Raw genomic sequence first — 22,127 nt, forward strand, 5'->3', positions numbered from 1 at the left:
GATACACAAAAAGAATTAAGTATTGGTCAGAGTTTATCGTTGTTATTATTGTATGTTTTGGGGTGGGATAGCAATGCAATTCATTCTGGGACTGGGGTAATATTAATTTTTAATATTAATGATACTTACATTTTTCGAGTATAAAATCAACAGTTTTCTCCAAAGGCGAATCTTTGCACAGCTGCCCTTCTCCTTTGTGCAGACATTACAAACGCTGAGGAAAACTGTTCTAGGTAGGGCTGTCGAGTTACTGATGTTATGAGGTGTATATATATATATATATATATATATATATATATATATATATATACATATATCATGGGTTTGCATACATAATATGAGATTTTTACACAGGAAAAAAGAACCTACAAGATTGAACATCTTAATATATATTTTCTTAAATAATTCATTAATAGATTTAAAAAATTCATTTTTTGTTATTTATAGGCCTGAGGGATGAAACGAGAGTTAAATTCAACAAGAAAAAGAGGAAAACATAAAGCAGTTAGCCACTTTTGCTTGTGGATGAAAATGTTTGGATATAAAATAAAGAAATTAACAACATATTCAAGAAATGACAATTTTGGGATTTCGTAATAAAAATAAATAATATCGTTAAGGATAAAACGGTGGGTCGCATTAGTAGGGTTAAATATAAGAACTTATATCAACCCTAAATGTATTCACAAAATAAATGGGCAGCAGTTTCTTCAAAAAGACCACAAAATGAGCAAGTTTAATCAATATCAAGATATTGTACAGATAGATGAATTAAACGTGTCGTTCAAATCTTTTAAGTTGTTGCGCGTGTGATAACGCATCGTAGGTCACATGATAACGTCAACATGGCAGATGTCCGGTTCGCATTCATACTCAACGAGATCTGGCTATAAAGTACCTACTCTTTTAGCGCTCGTTAAGTAAGTACTTATTGAAATTAAGTATTGAGTATGCGGTTTCGAACGCAGCCATGGACTCGTTGTTGTCTGTGCGTCAGGCTGTATTTACTTGTGACACACACACATTTCTTGAATTACAATTTATTTTTCTCCAGTTAAAGTCCGCGTGAACCGGAAGTTGCAAACGACTTTTCTCCAGTGTTGTGACGTATTTCCCAGTGAAAAGGAATATTGAACAGAGGGCAGGGTTTTACTCTAGCGCTCCTCCTCTCCATCTCTCGCTCATTACAGACTAACGGTTTGAGGGGAGTGGTTAAGCGTTTCCCAGACCAAGCCGTCAAACTTACGTCATCAGAGAAGGAACGCCAGAACTTCCAGACCGGAAGTAACTTTTCAGACTTTGATTAAAGATTACGACGGCAAACAATTTTTTTCTGTGTATTAACTTGCACGGATTAATTGTTCACCACAAGACTAGTAATATGCGCTAACAAAGTAAATAGGGTCAATTTCGATTTCAGTTGGACTTTAACCAACAAAACAACAATTAACTCAGATACCATTTTGTTTAGTATTGCATAAATCATATTTTTTTTTTTTTTTTAACCACACTACAAAAGCAATGAAAAAAATATTCACAGTTTGGCATAGACTTCTGTTTCACTGAATGTGTGAAGAGTTTTGAAGATGAGGCTTCAGTATCGACTGATGCTTGTTAGCAATTAAAAAAAAAACTAAAAAAAAAACTAATGCACACATTTATTCTGATGTGTTATTTCAGTAGCAGAAGTTCAGCTATATTAATGAAAATTAAAATAAGAGTCTCTGTAACATCTCACTGTTACTGATTTATCAGCTCAATGTATTCTGGGTAAAATCTCTCTACAGTCTATTCTGAAACATCAACACAGTTTCACTGATGATTTATAACAAACAGTAAACCCAGGATAGAGCGTCTGAGTGAATGTGGTCTGGACTGTGTGGATGAGGCTCATTGTGTCAGAGACGCTGTAGAAGGACAGAGTTCCTGCACTGTGATCCACATACACTCCTATTCTTCTGCTGATGGACTTTACTGGGAGAACAGTGCGTTTGTTATTGTGCCAGAATGAGTAACTGGAGGAAGAGCAGAACAAACTCCAGGACTGATCATTAAATCCAAATCCACACTCAATACCTCCCTTCCTGCTGATGCTCTTATATGACACTGATATATACACATTATTCCCACTCCACTCAATCTCCCAGTAACAGCGTCCACACACACTCTCTCTACAAAACACCTGCCACCACTGATCAAATCTGTCTGGATGAACAGGATATGACTGTTGTGTGTTAGTGCCAGTAATCACTCTGTTCCTCTCAGACAGACTGAGGAGTTCATTCACTGTGTCCAGATCCAGAGTCAGCTGATGGGAATCTGATGGAGAGAAAACACATCAGAATCAGGAATTATGAATCTGTCTAATCTTTTAATGTATCTGAACAATGTAACATCAGTGTCTCTGTACAGCTGATTAGATATCCTGTGCAAATCATAATTTACATGATCAATTATAAAACTCTTCTAGCATGTTTATTTCTCCTTCTACAGGAAGAACATGAACACATTCAGTGAGTTTTTCTGCTTGTTTCTCAGTGACTTACATTGTAGGAAGTCGTTCCTGGTCTTGGGATTCATGTTGGTGAATGTGACTGTGGAAATAAACAGACATGAACAGTGTGAGGAGAAATGACAAGATAAAATACATCCATTTCTAAGACGTTTCTAATCTGATATTAGATGATGCAGGACTCATTTCTGAGAACAGAAGAATCTCCAGATGCCTCATATATAAAGCACACGTATCAGATTCAATCCTAAATTTCAATGGATTTCAATTTCAATATATACATCATGAAAAAGAGGTTGAGAGGAATATGTAGGTGGCTGGCTTGAAACCAGTGGAGGTGTCGGTAATGCCGAGTTCAGACTGCACGATTTTCAAAGTAGTCGGGTCACTGTTCTTTTCACACTGCATGACTATCCAGAGTAACATTCAGTTGCTGGTGTGTTCACACTGCACGATGCATCGGCGACAGGAGGTTTCACACTGCATGACTTTCAGGAGGAAGAATCGCCGACAACTCCTGTCTGGCCCGCAAACTACGTTTCGCAACCAAACACACGCGAGAAGTGATAAGGAAATAACGCAAAATCCCGCGTGCGTAAGACCGCAGTTCTCGCGCGAGTTTGAAATTGTTATTAAAAATTATAGCCTGCAAGAAGCTTGCGATCCAAATTGTCTGTGCACGGATTTGCAGCGAAAAGGAGAAAAAGAAAAACATTATGCGTGAGGAAATGGCTGGGAAGACAAGGGGAGCAAGGACTGTGTGTTCTGAAAAGAGAGTTTGGGGTAAGTAAATAATGTTGCAATGTGCTGCTGTTGCTGCTGGTCAAGCAAATGTTTGTGCTTTGTTTCCGTTTGATATAATTGTAATCATACCTATTAAAATACTGAAATTGTGGCCTATAACTCCTCCCCGAACTCCCCGCTGCTGTATCTTGCTCTCTCATTGGCTGTCGGTCATCACCGATGTAGTTTTCAGTCAGAACACTTTTCACACAGCAGGATTTTGAATCGCCGACAGGTCCAGATATTTAGCATGCCAAATATCTCACGGGTGTCGGCGACTCGTCGGCGATTCGCTCATATCGCGTCTTTGCTTATTCACACTGCGTGATTGTCACTCGCGTGAACGAGCACCGATTTGCCTGTGATTTCGGGCATTTGTCGGCGATTTCTCAAAACCTGTCGGCGAGCCAAAATCGGGGCTAAAATCGTGCAGTCTGAACTCGGCATAAGAACAGTCCAGTCCAGTCACTTTAATTACACAATGACTTTCTTTATTAGGTGTGTGTGTGTGGTTTCTAGGAGGGAAAAGGATATGGGATACAATTAACTATATAATGCCACAATACAAGGCCACAATTCATTTAAACAGACAAACTGAAAGGAATGCAAGATTCGTGCTCACTTTCTCATAATTAACTTAACATACCATCAAAGAGAAACGCATGGAACTTACATAGTTCAATAATGCACACAAGGCAGGAGACACGGCCTTTCCAGCAGCAGCACACAAGGATTCCTCAATGTGGTATGAACAAGATGCAGGGATTGTGCACAGGTGCTGTCTAATGAAGGCTGTGGCTGATTGAGGTTAATTAGTTAAAGGTGAGGTGAATTGCATGGGGAACTGAGTGGCAAAGAAAAATGGGGCGTGGCAGACAGAGGGGAAAAACTTCCAAACAGCCGCCCCCAAATTTGCCTTGCAAATTTGCTAGAGTGGAAGGTCATGGGGGTTGAGGTAGGGCAGGAAGTGGGATGAGGCGGGCAACGGGTCTTGTGTACTGTTTGTCCCCCACCTGGATATCTGCAACCCTACAATGGCCGTCCTTGGCGGGATGGAGGGAAATCACTTTACCTATTGGCCAGAGGGATCGTGGAAGCTGAGGGTCGAGAATGAGAACAACAGTATTTAGTTGGATGTTAGGATTATCAGTGCACCACTTCTGTCTAGACTGGAGAGAAGGAAGATAATTTCTGAGGAAGTGGATCCAAAAATGATCAGAAAGAATCTGACTATGACGCCATTGACGGCGGCTGCGCAGCTCAGAGTCAGGATAGGTTACCAATGGGAGGGAAGAGTCATGCCGCCCCATGAGCAATAGGTTAGGAGTCACCGGATCAGGATCCGCAACGTCAGAAGAGACATAACCTAGGGGCTTTGAATTGAGGATACCTTCGATTTCAATCATCACTGTGCGTAGCACCTCTTCAGTGACAGCTTGAGCACCTAGGGTGGTCTGCAGGGCAATCTTGATGGAACGTATTTCACGCTCCCACGTCCCACCGAAGTGGGGTGCGTGTGGGGGGTTGAACTTGAAGGAGATCCTCTGTTTGGCCAGGACTGCCTGAAGGTTAGGGGTCAAGGATCGGTAGACTTCCTGTAGCTCTCTGTTGCCTCCGATGAAGTTGGTACCTCTATCAGAAAGCAGCTCAAAAGGTTTGCCTCTGCGAGCTATAAAGCGCCTTAGTGCCATTAAAAAGGAATCTGTAGTCATGTGACTGAGTAGATCTAGATGTACACACCTAGTTGTCAGACATTTGAAAATAATTCCCCACCTTTTCTCAACCCACCGTCCAACTTTCACAGTGTAGGGCCCGAAACAATCTGTACCGGTGGAATAGAAGGGAGGTTTGCGGAGGCGTAGGCGAGCAAGAGGAAGATCGGCCATTTGAGGAATAAGGGGTTTGGCACGGGACTGCTGGCACTTAGCACACCTGTGCTGATGTTTCCTGACAGCCTCACGACCCCTCAGGATCCAGAATCGCCTCCTCAGTTCAGCGAATAGCCTCTCGGGACCAGAATGATGTAGGTGGTCATCATAATCTTTAATTATAATTTTTGTGATCGGATGGGCAGGGTCCAGGACAACTGGATGTATGGCATCAGGGGGCAGGTCACTACTTTGTCGTAACCTCCCACCTACTCGAATGAGACCTGACACTGGATCTAGTTCCGGAGCAAGGGAGAGAAGACGACTGGAATGTGGAAGGGGTTTGTGAGTCTGAAGGCATGCCAGATCATTTCCAAAGGAATCCAGCTGGGTCTGTCTAAGGACAGAAATCTCTGCATCGAGGTAGGTTGCTGCCGATGGTGTTGCAGGAGGCTCGGCCACCCCATGATGGGAGGCAGCAGTAGAGTCAAGGAGATCCTGAAAGGTGGTGAACTGGGTAGGGTCAGAAATGGAGGGATTTTGGCCAATAAATACGGCACCAAAGAAACTGGGCTTACGTAGCTCTACAGGATCTTCGGCCTGATCTATTGTGGGGTTAGTTGGCCACAGGTCAGGGGGTTGCAGGAGGAAGGCAGGTCCTTGGTTCCACCTGCAAGGCTTACTTAGATCAGACAGCTGCTTCCCTCTAGTCAAATCGTCAGCCGGGTTGTTCTGGGAATCCACATAGCGCCATTCCTGGCCTTTGGTGAGTTCCTGGATTTCAGCCACCCTGGTTCCAACAAAGACCTTATAGCGGCAGGAGTCTGAGAGAAGCCAATAGAGGACGGTGGTAGAGTCACTCCATAAAGTAACCTGTCTGATGTTGAGGGTGAGCTCTGTTTGGAGGAGATTGAACAGTTGAGCTCCAATGAGGGCTGCGCACAGTTCAAGTCGAGGGATAGATAGTTGTTTTTTGGGCGCAACACGGGACCTCGCCATTAGGAAGGACACATTCACCTGTTGACCATCTTTAGTCCGCATATAAGCGACTGCGCCATAAGACTGCTCTGACGCATCGCAGAAAATGTGCAGGTCTTGGATGGCTGAGGGGGTGTCTACTGTCCAATGGATAAGACAACGGGGCAGTACTATTGAGGAGAGATTAGGGAGTTCTCCTTCCCAGGAAACCCAGGCTTCTAGGATGTTATGGGGAAGGTTTGGGTCATCCCATTCTCTTGCCTTTGCCCACAGGTGCTGGACAATGATCTTGGCTCTTGTTGTGTAGGGGAGGATGTAGCCAAGAGAATCGTACTGGCTCGCAAGAACTCTGTAGATGTGACGCATGGTTGGGGTAGTAGCTTCAATGGCTCTGTTCCTGTATTTCAGGGTGTCCGTATGGCAATTTCAGTGGAGGCCTAGAGTAGATTCCATGGGATCAAGGGAAGGATGGTGTGACAGCCAGAGCTCTGCCTGGTCTGACCTATAATAATTAATATAATTCATTACATTTATATAGCGCTTTTCTCGGCACTCAAAGCGCTTTACATAGAAGGGGCAATCTCCTCAACCACCACCAATGTGCAGCATCCACTTGGATGATGCGACGGCAGCCATATTGCGCCAGAACGCCCACCACACACCAGCTTACTGGTGGAGAGGAGACAGAGTGAAGAAGCCAATCAGTATATGGGGATGATTAGGAGGCCATGATGGACAGAGGCCACTGGGCAAATTTGGCCAGGATGCCGGGGTTACACCCCTACTCTTTCGAAAGACATCCTGGGATTTTTAATGACCACAGAGAGTCAGGACCTCGGTTTTACGTCTCATCCGAAGGACGGTGCTCTTTGACAGTATAGTGTCCCCGTCACTATACTGGGGCATTAGGACCCACACAGACCACAGGGTGAGCGCCCCCTGCTGGCCTCACTAACACCTCTTCCAGCAGCAACCTGGTTTTCTCAGGAGGTCTCCCATCCAGGTACTAACCAGGCTCAGCCCTGCTTAGCTTCAGTGGGCAACCAGTCTTGGGCTACAGGGTGACATGGCTGCTGACTATATACCTAGCATCGGGAGGGAGATCACAGAGAATTATCCACATAGAAACAATGCTGTATGGAATAGGTAACGCGCTCATCTGCCTGTGCATCCTTGGCAATCCTCTGGAGGGCGTAAATGGCACAGCATGGGCTGGCGGTGGTGCCAAATGGAATGACTTGCCATTCATATACAGTTGGAGGAGATCTACTGTCTAGGTCACGCCAGAGGAAGCGCAGGAGGGGTTTATCTCGGGGTAGCAGGTGCACCTGATGGAACATGGACTTAACGTCTCCACTGATGGCAATCCTATGCTGCCTGAAACGGAGCAGAACTCCAAGGAGGGAAGGCCCAAGGGTTGGACCAGGGAGCAATTGCAAATTCAGGCATTGATTCTGATAGGAGAAAGAACAATCAAATACAATGCGGTCCTTTCCATTATGACGGACAATGTGATGAGGTATGTACCAAGACTCAGGAGCATCTGCTACTTCAGATAAGGTTAACTTCTTGACATACCCAGCATCAACTAACTTCTGGATCTCTCTGGTATAGGTCTCCGCCTGTGAAGGGTTCTGGAGCAGTCGCCTCTCACAGCTGCGAAGACGGGACATAACTGCTTCCTTAGGGAGGGCCAGGGATCTGCTCGGAGGAGAGGTGTGGCATACCATAGGACGTCAACAACAGGAATTCGGATGGTTTGAGTCTCCAGCTGGTGAATTGCATCTTGGTCCTGTTTAGAGCGGACAACCAATTTTGTGTTCCTCGAAGGTACTGTGTCCAGCTGCCACAGTTTTTGCACATTGTGGTGGATGTCATCAGGTGGGCATTTAAAGGAGATATAGTGACACTTGGTGGAGGGAGAGCCAACAATATCTCTAGCAGGGCCCTGTAACGTCCAGCCAAGGCGGGTTTTGATTGCTACACGGGCTCCAGGAGGGCCTAACTTTACAGACAGTGTTGGAGTGATCAGGTGGGTATGATCAGCTCCTATGAGTAGAAGGTGGCTTACGTTATCATGCTGCTTCAAGGGAATCTGCCTGAGATGTGTAGCGCCGCTGGAGGGATTTCACAGGATGAGAATGTTCAGACAAGGAAAGCTGATCAGCAGTGAAGGCATGCCTAATGGCATAGGATTTCTCTGGATGGGCCTTTGGAATGAGGGTGAAGGACACGGCGCCACCGTTTAGAGTCTGGACATCCTGTCTCACAGTCCTCAGCTTCAGGCTCTCAGACTCTCCGACCAACTGGAGTTTCTGGGCGGCAGGATGCAGGAGGATCGTACGTTCTGACCCATCATCCAATATGGCATACATGTCTAAGGACCATTACTTTTCCATTACATAGGGTCACTTCAACTACCTTCAGCAGCACTTTACTGCAATCGCTAGGATGGTCTAGGTAGAAATTCTGCACTTGCCTCTGGTTGATGTTGCATAAGACCTGCAGATGTTTCCCATTGCATTGGTTGCAGCGTCCCTTCAGATCACACTGGTTTGCAAAGTGGTCTCGTGCACACCGCCAGCAGCGATTCTGTCCTTTGATCCAACTAGTTCTCTGATCTTCAGTGAGCTGGAGGAAGTCATCACATTTACTGACATGATGTCCATGGGAGTTACAGTAAGCACACACTTGACAGCGTGTGGATGTGGTGTTGGGGGGAAACTGACTGGCTCTAGGAGGAGCTATCTGGACTTTAGGGGAGGTCATTTGGGAAGTCTTCCTACCATGAAGTATAGCTGTAGCTCTGAATGGGTGAGAGGGTGGTGGCCTTGGTCGGACAGGCTGAAGGGTTCTCTCCTTTCTGGGCTGGCAGCGGGTTTCCTGTTGCAGCCAGGAGGAGAAATCTAGGAGGTTATAGGAAAGGGGACCTGGTCTGTTCAAACTCATGTGAGCCACAGGTAAGCTCGGAGAGACCTTCGCGGCCCATGGACTGGAGGAGACCCACTAAGGCCTGTACTCTAAGGGAAAACTGATCTAGACCTCTACCATCACCTATCCGGATTGAAAGCATCTCCATTATAGCCTGGAGCTCTCTCAGAGCAAGCTGTCTGGGTTGGCCATAACGCTCATCTAGGGCTTGAGTGTAGGGATCTTGGGCATAAACATAAGCTAAGGCAAGCCGCTTCGCCTGATCTACCTTTAAGTGATCCAGCAAGATGTGATATTTATACTGCTCCAACTCTCCTGGGTCCAACAGGTTGGATAGGGCCATCTTTAACATCATATACTGGCTTTCATCCTCTCTAGTAAGATCAGGGAATGAGGGACCTTCTATCTTGCTATATGACTGCAGTCGGCCTGAAGGGGGAGCTAAATGGCTTGGCGGGGCTGCACATTGCGGGGCTGGTATGCTGGCTGGGTAGAGTGGACCATAACTCTAGGCGAAATTTGAGTGACGACCTGTAGGCTGGAAGCAAGGAGTTACGTGAAACTGAGACTTGACAGGTGGCAGGGAACTGACTATGGTCAGAAGGATTAATGTGCTGGCAGGACTGAGCTAAGGGCTGAATGGCAGGGGCACGGCTTACAGGAGGTGGATAAGGAAGCTGCTGCCGAGGTGGGGAAGAAAAGGGCTTATTGTCACTTGTGGTAGCCTGGAGTGGTATTGCAGCATGCTGGGCTTGTGATGCTACTAACTGAGGGCCAAGGTTTTCAGGGGATGGTCCTGAACGAGACCGTGAGGAATGGCCTTTACCAAGCATACAGCGCTGGATTAGTCTACCTTGATTTCTTACTTCTTCTAATAACTGCTGTAAGAGCTCAGTTTGAGGGTCAGGAATTGGGGCTACATGAGAGTCATGTGGGTACTCAGGGGCTAGGGCTCTTCTGGAATAGACAGGTGAGGGAGGGTCTGTTGCTGGCTCTGGCTCTTCTTCCTCGCTGGGTAGTTGAGGTGGCTCTTCCTCCTCCTCAGACTTGCACTGTGGTTGATACTGAGGTCCAACACCACAGATGTCTGCAGAGTGAAGCAGTGGTTGCTCTGGTGCTTCAGCAGGATGTTGTGGCCGTTGACCATATTCCATGACGTAGTCATCATAGCGTACAGGACGCGGGGCTTGGCGGTGAGGACGCTGAAGTAATGAAGGCAAGGAGTGACTGGACATCTCCACTGGTCGTCAATGGCTCCGGCTCGAAGGACCATGAAAAAGAGGTTGAAAGGAATATGTAGGTGGCTGGCTTGAAACCAGTGGAGGTGTCGGTAAGAACAGTCCAGTCACTTTAATTACACAATGACTTTCTTTATTAGGTGTGTGTGTGGTTTCAAGGAGGGAAAAGGATATGGGATACAATTAACTATATAATGCCACAATACAAGGCCACAATTCATTTAAACAGACAAACTGAAAGGAATGCAAGATTCGTGCTCACTTTCTCATAATTAACTTAACATACCATCAAAGAGAAACACATGGAACTTACATAGTTCAATAACGCACACAAGGCAGGAGACACGGCCTTTCCAGCAGCAACACACAAGGATTCCTCCATGTGGCATGAACAAGAGGCAGGGGCTGTGCACAGGTGCTGTCTAATGAAGGCTGTGGCTGATTGAGGTTAATTAGTTAAAGGTGTGGTGAATTGCATGGGGAACTGAGTGGCAAAGAAAAATGGGGCGTGGCAGACAGAGGGGAAAAACTTCCAAACACATAAGTATTTATTACTTCTAAACCATCAAGGGATGTTTGTGGCTGTTCTGTAGAGTTGATGCACTTGAATTAAAGATGAACTGTGATTTATAAAGTGGGATGCGTTTAGGACAATTATTTGTGCGCATGTTTTATAAATCATAGGAACATTTCAGAAACTGTTGTACGTTCATATTTCGGATCATTCTACGCACGTCTGTATAAACGAGGCGCAGGACTTTACCTCTATCAGAGATCTTCTTGAGCTCCTCTTTGCAGAAATCCTCCAGTTTGTCTCTCAGCTGACGGAGAGATTCTCTCACGCCATCAAAAGAGGAGAGAGAACCGAAGGAAACGTCGGGTTCGTCTGTAGATTCAGGAGGTGCTGAGAGAGACTGGAAACTCTACAGAAAACAGAAATCAAAACTCATCATCTCCACACTTCAGCCAATAACCTGCACTATATCAGATCTGAGTGGCTCTTGTTGACTTCACTTCTCTTCAGTGACTCGCTTCAATCCAGCACTTTTACACAATCAGCACATTCTTCTCATATTCATCATTTAATGCTACAAACTCTAGTATTTCACACTTACACTCCTTGTGAAAAAGAAAGTACCGTACTTGTAACTGAAATAATATACTTTAAAAATATATAAGTGCAGATTGGCTGTAATGTTTTCAGAAACTTAATTGCATGTTATTTGCAGTTAAATGAATGTGGTTTAGTTTAATGTTTTTATTAAATGCAAAAATAGCTGAGCTTTAGAGTGTTTTTTGCCCTGCTTAAGTTAGTCTCATTCTGCTCTCATGAAATGTTTCTCTGTGAGTCTCATGCTCCAGTTCTTCTAGATCTCTGTTACCTGCAGGAACTGGATGTGATGGTGTGTGTGTGAAAGCTGCTCCAGCTCAGCGTCTCTCCTCCTCAGATCATTGATCTCCTGCTCCAGTCGCTCCAGTCGTCCTTCAGCTCGACTCACTGCAGTCTTTTCCTGATCTCTGATCCGCTGTGTCGCCTCAGAGCGGCTTCTCTCAATGGAGCGGATGATCTCAGTGAAGATCTTCTCACTGTCCTCCACTGCTGTGTGTGCAGAGCGCTGTTACACACACATCACAATCACACAGTGAGTTCAGTGAGTCCAAACTGAGACGTCTCACATTTCTCTTCTTCTCCAGACTCACCTTATGAGACTCCACAGCCTCTCTCAGCTGATGAAGATCTTTCTGTCTCTGCTGGATTCTCTGACGGATCTTCATCTGCGTCTCCTTCAGCTGTTTCTGGAGGACAAACCAATAACAGGGAATGACACATAAAACTACTTTCACACAATTAGGGTTAAAGATCTAGCATGGCAAGTTTATACTGTAGGTTCAAACCACAGATCAGTGAAGTTTGATGTTATTGACGTCATCATCTTTGATTTGGGCTCTGCGTACATGAGTTGATCAATGATTTGATTTGATTTGTGAATCAAAATTGGTCCTTTAAAAAAATAAATACTTTTAAAATTAGCATTCCTTTAAAAAAGTATATGTGAATAATATACTTTAAAAGAATATACTTAAAGGTAGGGTAGGCAGGAATTTTCAAAAAAAAAAAAAATCCAAATTAGTTTAAACTTTCTTTATATATCAATACATAATTAAAATTTAAGTACTCTGAAAAAGAGAGTATAAAAATCGAGTGTCTGTAGTCCTCTCAGGACTGCAATAAACACAGCTACTTATTCCATTCGCTCCCACCCCCTTCCTTCTGGGCTCCTTCCAAAGCCACGCCCCCAAAACACATGAACGCGCGATGCCGAAGTCTGCAGCTGGAGGACGCGTTTGCCAGTGCCAAGCGGAGGAGAGGAGCACAGTGCATGTAGTGACATCATGTCAGAATCACATGTAATAAAATACCTAACTTTATCATTATGAATATAAACAACTTTCATGGCTGTTGTTAGTACTCACTATCAAGCTAGCATATCAATACGGGTAAAGTTTAAAATATATTGAGGTTGATTCGGTAACGAGCTAGTAACATAAGGCAAAGCTAAAAACAGGTTGCATTGATACACGTTTTACCATTACCTCTGTGATGAAGGTGAATTTCGTGTAAGATTCATAACATATACGGTGTTTTGCATGTAAGCGCTTTCACGATGAAAGCATGAAAGCACTGTTGGCTCTGAAGAGGACAAACGTTACACTCTGGTGACAAGTAGCCTACCTTTCTACCTTACTAGTTCCTTTTTTTTGCCTTCGCTGACTTTTTATGCAGGTACTTGGGAATTGTGACTGCTCTTTCTCTGCCATTATTGTGATTCTTCCTTGCTATCCGTGCCTCTCTCCGTGCCTCTTCCCCTCTTCAAGTCAAACGGGTGCGCGCGTGCATGCAGGGGTGGTTGCCATGGTAGTGAGGGAGAGTGACAATCCATTGTGCCGCAAACTCCTGCTTACTCGGTGTAGTGAGCTGAATATTTCCGGAACGGTGACATGTGATGAGTGCACGCAGGGCAGCGCACGCAGTGGGGCTCGGGCACGAGACATGAAGGCATCTGATTGGTTATTTACATTCGCACCGAGTGGCAGTGATTGGTCAGAGTTTTTACTGTCCTGCAGCTGCTACAGAGGTCTGATTGTTTTCATTCCTTTTTCTGAACACATAATGTATTGACTACTCTCAGGATGGAAGGACCATTTCACCCAGTATAAAAAAAAGTGTTTCTGAACAGGATTATCTACTATAGCTTTAAGTGTGAACTGAATGTAATGTTTACAGACACGTAGTTGCATGTTAATTGCCATTACATGAAAATGTATTATAGTTTAAATTGATATTTAAAGCAATTAGCTGAACTTAACAGTGATTTCTAAGTACTTCTTCAAATGTTATTTCATAATTCTATTCTTTTTAAAATATAGTTAAAGTGTACTGTCATCTGTACAGACAAGCATTTATGATAAACTAAAATATACTGTAATAATGAAGTTGTACATTAAAAATAAATTAACATTAAATATATAGAATAGCACACACTACCGTTGTAATTATAATCAAGTACTTTACATGTGCTTTAGTATGTCAACACATCAAAATAAGTGCACTTCTTTAAAGCACGGAGCAAAAGAGTCACATTGAAATATTAAAAATTATTTAAAGGTACTTTAAAGTAAAACCTTTCATTTGACATTGGTGTATTTATTAAGTGAAACAGTCATGAACATTTACTCTCTTTAAAGGGTCATGAAACCGTAAACTGAGATTTTAACAGAGGTATGTGTGTTGAACACCATCGAAGACAATGTTAGCATCTGTTAGAGTTAATAGTAGGGGGGAAATGGTTAAATTTTAGTTTTGTTCCGCTATTTTCATCTTCCGGGTTTAAAATGTCCAGAGCACTTTGAAGACTCATCGGTGTCTCATTATTATTCATGTACTGAGTTTTCTTATCCAATGAGAAGACACTTTCTCTTAATTATTCATTACACCACGTGGAACTTTCCAATGACAGACATGTAAAACGTACTCGGTAACTAACGTAACCTCGGTTCTCTCTAGAGAGGGAACGAGTACTGCGTAAGTCTTACGCTAAGGGAAAATCTCTTTTCCGCGAGATACTGAAGCCAAAAATTATCCTTAATTTTGAAATAATGTAAAACGCGTTGCGGCAGCATGCAGACACAGGCGAGACGGCTCATGCGCCTATTGGCTGCCCTGTGGCAACTGCAGCAGCCTATCGATAAGGCCCTTTCGGCCCCCCCAATGGGGGCGCTTCGCGCCCAATACGTCACGTCCCGCCAGAATGAGCGTGGCCTAGGGCTATAAATATAGTTTCGAGAGGCTAGCTCACTGGTTTTTCATCGCCGAAGCGAACCAGAGCGTGTGCAGGCACGGCAAGATACGCAGTACTCGTTCCCTCTCTAGAGAGAACCAAGGTTACGTTAGTAACCGAGTACGTTCTCTTACGAGAGGTTCTCTCGTACTGCGTAAGTCTTACGCTAGGGGAACACAGTGTAAAACGCCGTGCATGCTAAGATCCAGCACCAAAGTCCCAAGGGCAAGTGCCCGGGCTCATATAGTACATGATCATAAGGGACTCACAGAGAGCCCAGGAAAGAGTGGCTAAAATAGCATCATTCCTGTAATAATATAACAGCTCTTGTAGGAAGGAGAGAACCTCCGTCACCCCACAGTCTAGGGGCGACACGCCACGAGCTGTGCACCAGCTGGAGAACACTGACCATTCCGAGGAATAGAGACGTCGCGTAGACGGAGCTCTAGCCTGCGTGATCGTGTTTAACACTCCGCTTGGGAGGTCAGCAGGTACCCGTTGATGGCCCAAACATGAAGGGACCACAGCTCTGGGCGCGGATGCCAAAACGAGCCCTTGTCCTGAGAGAGGAGGTCCCTCCTCACTGGCACTGGCCATGGGGCAGTGCTTGCTAGCTGCATCAGAACTGGGAACCAGGGTTGATTTTTCCAGAACGGCGCTACGAGTAGCACTGAGCATCCTTCTCTGATCCATTCTATCACCTGAGGCAGGAGAGAGACGGGAGGAAAGGCATAGAGCGGGCGGCGGGGCCATACATGAGCCAGCGCGTCCCTGCTCTTGGAGAAAAATTCCAGACAGTGAGCGTTTTCTTGAGACGCGAACAGGTCTACTTCCGCTTTGCCGAATTTCTTCCACAGCAGCTGGACTGTCTGTGGGTGTAGAGGCCACTCGCCTGTCGGAACATTGTTCCTGGACAGTCTGTCCGGTCCTACGTTTAGGAGCCCTGGCACATGCGCTGCTCTCAGCGAGAGCAGGTTGCGCTGAGCCCACACCAGGAGGCGTTCTGTCAGCCTGTGCAGGTTTTGGGACCTGAGGCCGCCCTGGCGATTTATGTAGGACACCACTGACATGTTGTCCGAGCGGACCAGGACGTGGTGTCCTTGTATTTGGGGACAAAAACGCATCAGCGCGTTGTCTACTGCCAACATTTCGAGGCAGTTTATGTGTAGAAGCTTCTCCCGTTCTGACCATTGGCCGAAGAACGGTCTGCCCTTGAGCAGTGCTCCCCATCCCGAGGTGGATGCGTCCGTAGACACTACCTTCACACTCGAGGAAGTCCCCAGGCTTACACCTGATTGGTACCAGTCGTTTGCTTTCCAAGATTTCATAGCTGCGATGCATTTCTGATTGACCTTGAGACGAAGCAGACCGGAAGCCCACGCTCTGCGCGGTACTCGCGCTTTCAGCCAGAACTGTAGCGGGCGCATGCGAAGCAAGCCCAGCTGAAGTACTGATGATGCTGAGGCCATGAAACCTAGCATCCTCTGAAATTTCTTGAGCGGGACAGATGCGCCGCAGCGGAAAGAGCTCGCTGCGCGCTGAATGTCTAGTACGCGCTGTGGTGACAGTCGCGCTATCATAGACAGCGAGTCCAGTTCTGTACCCAGAAAATATATTATCTGTCTGGGAGACAGAGAACTCTTCGCCCAATTGACTCTGAGACCCAGATTCTCGAGGTGATCGAGCAAAATGGTCCTGTGCTCTATGAGCACCGAGTGAGATTGAGCTAGAATCAGCCAATCGTCCAAGTAGTTCAATACTCGCATGCCCTGTAGTCTGAGGGGTGCGAGCGCTGCGTCCATGCACATCGTACATGTACGGGGTGCTAGAGACAAGCCGAACGGTAGGACTGAGCACTGATATGCCTGGCCCTTGAAGGCGAATCTCAAATGTCGCCTGTGACGTGACGCTATTTGTATTTGAAAATATGCGTCTTTCAGATCTATTGACACAAACCAATCTCCTTGGCGAATCTGCGGGAGGATTTTTCTGGTCGTGAGCATTCTGAACTGTCGCTTCGCAAGCACTCTGTTCGGTTGCCTTATATCTAGTATGGGTCTGAGACCCCCGTCTTTTTTCAGTACCAGGAAGTATCTGCTGTATTGCCCTCCTTCGCTCTGAGCTTGAGATAAAGGCTCTATGGCCCCTTTGCTCAACAGTTTCAAAATTTCGTCTCGAAGTAGGTGGTGCTACTTCTGTTTTTACCGTAGTTTCGACGCGTGTCGCATAGCGGCGAGGGCGTCGGCGAAACTGTAGCGAATAGCCTCTTTCTATAATGTCTAGCACCCACTTCAAAACCCCCGGGTAGCCTTGCCCATGCATCTGCACGAATGGCTAGGGGCTGAATGTGGAGCGCGCTCTGGTCGCTCAGCGACAGAGGGGCTTCGGTGTGCTGCAACATAAGCGTCGCGCTTCGAGGCAGGGGGCGCGCTAATAACAGCGGGCAGATTGCCCGCGCTCGACTCCTTTGCGGTGGTCAACCGAGAGGGGGAGGGCTGGGCGAGTCCCGTAGGACCTGTCATGTCTATGTGTGAATGTGGGCGCGGGATAGCGGGCACATTTACAACACTGAGAGCATTGTCCGCCTGAGCAGAGCGAATGCACGTTGGTTTTGTTTTTACAGAAACCTTGAGATATGCGGAACGTAGTGTTTGTGGGCACTGGGCAGTGGGCACATTTACCACGTTTAATGCGCAATCGATCTGGGTCGATTTCATGTGCGCGAGCCCTGTGTGACGGGCTGTGTTTGTGTGTAGGAATGAGCACTGGGCAGTGGGCATTTTGTCTACACTCATAACACCATCGGCCGTGGCCGGGACATCAGAAAATACACTCTTATGGGATGTATCTGGGTAGCCGTAAAAGCGGCGTTTGTGTGCAGGCAAGCGGGCTGCTTCGCCGACTTGTTTACTGCAGAATACACTGGAACAGTCACATTTACTGGAACTGAACGAGTGAGAAGTTGCCATAGAAACAGAGAGCGTCAACATGCTGGCGTTTGTTTGCAGGCGTGCGTGTATTACAGCAGGCTTGCGTGTATTACAGCAGGCTTGTTCACTGCAATATTGACATTTCCAGTCATCTGAACTTCAGAGGCGGAAACCATAGAAACAGTGTTTGGGTGCAGGCGAGCGGGTTGTACCACGCGCTCGTTGGCTGCAAAATACACATCTGCAGTCGCCTTTTCAGGGAACTGCCAGAGCGAGCATTGACGGCAAAAAAAATTCTGCCGGTAGACACGGGATTCGATCACGAGACTGTCGCGCGAATGCCTGAGGATCTGCCACTGGACCACAGGGGAAGACACATAGGCATTCAGTTAGCGCGAGTATTATCAGAGAGCATCAACATGCTGGCGTTTGTTTGCAGGAGTGCTTGCAATACAACAGGCTCGCTCACTGCAATATTGACATTTCCAGTCACCTGAACTTCAGAGGGGAATGAGAAATGTGTGAGGAGTGGAGGTCAGCCCGGCCGCAGCGGGACTAAAAACACCCTTTTCTCCTTTCGCCAGTGACGCACGGAAACCATAGAAACGGTGTTTGGGTGCAGGCGAGCGGGTTGTACAACGCGCTCGTTGGCTGCAAAATGCACATCTGCAGTCGCCTTTCAGGGAACTGACAGAGCGAAGCATTGGCGGCATAAAATATCTACCGTTAGACCGGGATTCGAACACCGGTCTCTCGTGCGAAAAACCTAATATTCCGCCACTGAGCCACAGGGGGGAACACAAAGGCTTTTAGATGCACGAGCATATAAGAGAGCGTCAACATGTTTTCTTTGGCGTTTGCTTGCAAGCGTGCGTGTTTATAACAGGCTCGTTTGCTGCAATATTGATATTTCCAGTCGCCTAATCAGGGAACTGAGTTCTCTTTTCGCCGGTGAGTGACGCGTGAATGGGGCGCAAGGGCAGGGTAGCTTTCTTGTAACGTAAAGAAAAACTAACCCCGACCGTCCGTTTCCAGCCTCCCTTGTGAACGGCGCAGTTTGCGCGGCTCGAACAGAGGGAGAGAGAAAGCTAGCCCCGTGACCGTCCGCTCCTGACATCCCCTGTGAACGGCGCGGTTTGCGCGGCTCGAACAGAGGGAGAGAAGGTACCATCCCCCAAGCAGGCAAGGCAAGCGAACCGGCAAGCGAACCGGCGAGCTTTGCGGGTTGGTTGGGGGGGGGGCGGAGGAGCAGTCTCGGAGAAGGATGCCAGATGAGTCCTCAGAGTCACCATAGGCAGTAACTGGCTCGCAGTGAGGGCAGTCGCCGTCAGCGAGCGCGAGAGCTGCGTGACAAAGGGGCGTCTTGAAAAAGACGCCCGGCTCTTTAGTGCAATGAGGGTGTGTGTCGCGGCGGCGAGCACACACACATACACAAAACACAGTAGCAGATAAAGGATATAACGCCGGATAGCGCAGCAGGAAGGCGACTGAAGGCGGCGCGGCCAGCGGCTTCAGAGTGTCGACTCGTCCCGCTGAAAGGCTTCTTCAGACGGCGCGGCTTCTCTCCGGATCCAGCGATGCGAGAGCTTCGCTGAAGAGATGAAAAATCAGTGAGCTAGCCTCTCGAAGCTATATTTATAGCCCTAGGCCACGCCCATTGTAGCGGGACGTGACGTATTGGGCGCGAAGCGCCCCCATTGGAGCTGACGTCACAAAAGGGCCTTATTCGATAGGCTGCTGCAGTTGCCGCAGGGCAGCCAATAGCGAGCCGTCTCGCCTGTGTCTGCATGCTGCCGCAACACGTTTTACATTATTTCAAAATTAAGGATAATTTTTGGCTTCAGTATCTCGCGGAAAAGAGATTTTCCCCTAGCGTAAGACTTACGCAGTACGAGAGAACCTCTCGTAAGAGAACTGTGATATCGCGTAGTAGATGAGAGAGCAATGATGGGACGCGCGTTTGTTTTCGTGGTGCAAAAGTTCCAGTGCATCTTTCCCCGCGATTCTGCCCGGGCTAGACTCTGACTGCGGGCGGTTGGTTGGCCATCAACCACGGACACATCTAAACTATGTGTGTGTAGCAACCATTCAACGGGAGAATGGTGGACTTCGGCCTTGTACACCAATGTAGGTTTCGTCTTGCGAGTGATGCGGTTCCGAGGACTTTTCTATCGCTTCAGAGGTGTGTGTGTGTGTGTGTGTGTCTAAAATGTAACCCTGGCCGTTTTACTTACCTTTTGTTAAATAATCACTCGTTATTAAAATTTTGATATTTCGATAATACCTCAAGTGTATGGAACGTATGCTTAATTTGTGAAAATTTATGTCACTGTCCATTTTTTTTTAAAGCGGAAAATGTATTATTTTCAAATATATGCATTTCTAGTGTGTATAGAAACAATTTATATGTTTTAAATACATTATGATTACTGTAGGCTAATATATGTAGCAGGACATTCAGTTACTTTTGAAAGGACAAAAATAAGGTGTCCATGTATTTCATTAGACCTTAACTTTGCCAGCTATAAAAAAAAATCTAGCATTTCCTCACGTTTTACCACTGATTTTTAGTGACAGTCGATATGCATGGGCCACTGGCGATGACAGAAATGAGAAAACGGCCCCTTTATTCGTTTTTTCGTTTTTTCAAAAAAACGAAAAAACGAGATTTTCGTTTTTTGGTTCACAGGCAAAAAAACGAATAAATGACTTCAAAATTCGTTTTCCACATCTGGGCGGCCTGACACGCCCCCTTCCGCCGATTGGTCAAGCATATCTGAGCATGTGACGTCATCAGTTGTCGCTCTGGTCAGGTCTGTTCAACAAAATAATAGTCCTCTAGCTACAGATTCTTAAACTGTACAGGGCAGGTCCTATTGGGCTTTCTTCTGTGCAACTTTACACGTTTCACAGAAATCATTACATCAGAAATATTAATTATTAGTTTGCCACCAGCCTGTTTTATTTAGCTGTGTGTGGTGAAGCTGCGCTTGGCAGCGCCGAGCGGGAGAGGCTCACTGACCAATGTTCAGGGGTGCGTTTCCCGAAAGCATCGTTGGCCAAATATGGTCGCAAGTTCCGTCGTTACCAATAGAGTTCAATGGACATTGCGATGAACTTGCGACCATAGTTGGCCAACGATGCTTTCGGGAAACGCACCCCAGATCAGCAGTCAGAACTTTTCTTTTAGACGCTCCGTTTTGCCACTGGATGGTGGTTGCAAATATGTAATGCCAATCGGCTGAGGGTGGGTACCGATGATGGTGAAATACATTTTTACTGAAACTGTAATCATATCCGCGACCCGCGAGAATGAGACAGGTGATTGACAGGACGATAGCGGAGGCAATTAAAGGCGCAAGATAACTTATGTTAACAAAAACATAAATAAAAAAAGTGTTTACATGCCATACATCCAATCAAAGAAAATGGTATAAAATCAGAAAAACACATTTTAAGAGACGTATCATTGTACTTGTATGTGTGTAAGTGTTTGGCCATTTATAATAAAACCTCAGAATTTCATTATTTTGCATTATGTTCATGATGACTGAGCGATTCTGATGAGGACACCAAAGGCACTTTATAGTGATATTGACCCTTTAGTCAGCAGTCAGAACTTTTCTTTTAGACGCTCCGTTTTGCCACGGGATGGTGATTGCAAATACTGTAATGTCAATCGGCTGAGGGTGGGTACCGATGATGGTGAAATACATTTTTACTGAAACTGTAATCATATCCGCGACCCGCGAGAATGAGACAGGTGATTGACAGGACGATAGCGGAGGCAATTAAAGGCGCAAGATAACTTATGTTAACAAAAACATAAATAAAAAAAGTGTTTAATATAAGTGACTTTGTCTTTGTTTTATTGTTTTTGTTGTTTTTAATCAAATAATTGTGAACCACAAACTGAGCCTTCCAAATATATTTTATTTATTTGTTATAAATGGGTATTTTATAATACAGCATAAATAAAAAAATAAAAGCAAGAATTCAGCTTGATTTTTCGTTTTTCGTTCTGAGGTAGAAAAATGATTAAACAGCTGGAATATTCGATTTCTACACGTGGGCGGGAATGAAACGCCCCTTTCCTCTGATTTGTCAGCCGAAGATCAAACTGACCCGTCATCAGGGGCATGTTCAAGTTCAAAACGGTGCGCAACGTTTTGCTACGGTTTCCGGGTTGAACGTCATGTTTCCTGGAAACGTACTCGGTTACTAACGTAACCTCGGTTCTCTCTAGAGAGGGAACGAGTATTGCGTAAGCTAGCTTACGCTGCGGGAAAGTCTCCTTTCACGAGATACTGAAGCCAAAAATTATCCTAATTTTTATAAAACTTGTCAACGCAGTGCGGCAGCCTGCAGACCTAGGGCAAGCGAGTCGCGTGCCCATTGGCTGCTCTGCGGCAACTGCAGCAGCCTATGGCTGAGCCTTGCGCGTGACGTCACGTCCAATGAGCGCGCTTGGCGCGCTTAGTGCGTCACAGCCCGTCATAGGGGTGTGGCTTAGCGTATATAAGCAAGGATCAGAGGCTGCTTCGCTG

At 46.1% G+C, this 22,127-nt stretch overlaps 1 protein-coding gene across 1 annotated transcript in view; it reads right to left on the reverse strand.

Moving 5' to 3' along the window:
• Window positions 1–717: 717 nt before the first annotated feature.
• Window positions 718–22,127, reverse strand: part of LOC311286697 (tripartite motif-containing protein 16-like) — a 32,690-nt gene continuing 11,280 nt past the window's right edge. Inside the window, exons 2-6 of the mRNA XM_084402952.1 lie at window positions 12,012–12,107; window positions 11,693–11,926; window positions 11,074–11,233; window positions 2,547–2,594; window positions 718–2,319 (exon numbers count right to left, since the gene is read on the reverse strand). Of these exons, the coding sequence (XP_084259078.1) occupies window positions 1,802–2,319; window positions 2,547–2,594; window positions 11,074–11,233; window positions 11,693–11,926; window positions 12,012–12,107 (1,056 nt within the window). The 3' untranslated portion in view covers window positions 718–1,801. The remainder of the gene's footprint in view (window positions 2,320–2,546; window positions 2,595–11,073; window positions 11,234–11,692; window positions 11,927–12,011; window positions 12,108–22,127) is intronic.

The sequence above is a fragment of the Rutilus rutilus genome (genome assembly GCF_951802725.1).
Source record: "Rutilus rutilus genome assembly, chromosome: 1".
Taxonomy (NCBI): Eukaryota; Metazoa; Chordata; class Actinopteri; order Cypriniformes; family Leuciscidae; genus Rutilus; species Rutilus rutilus.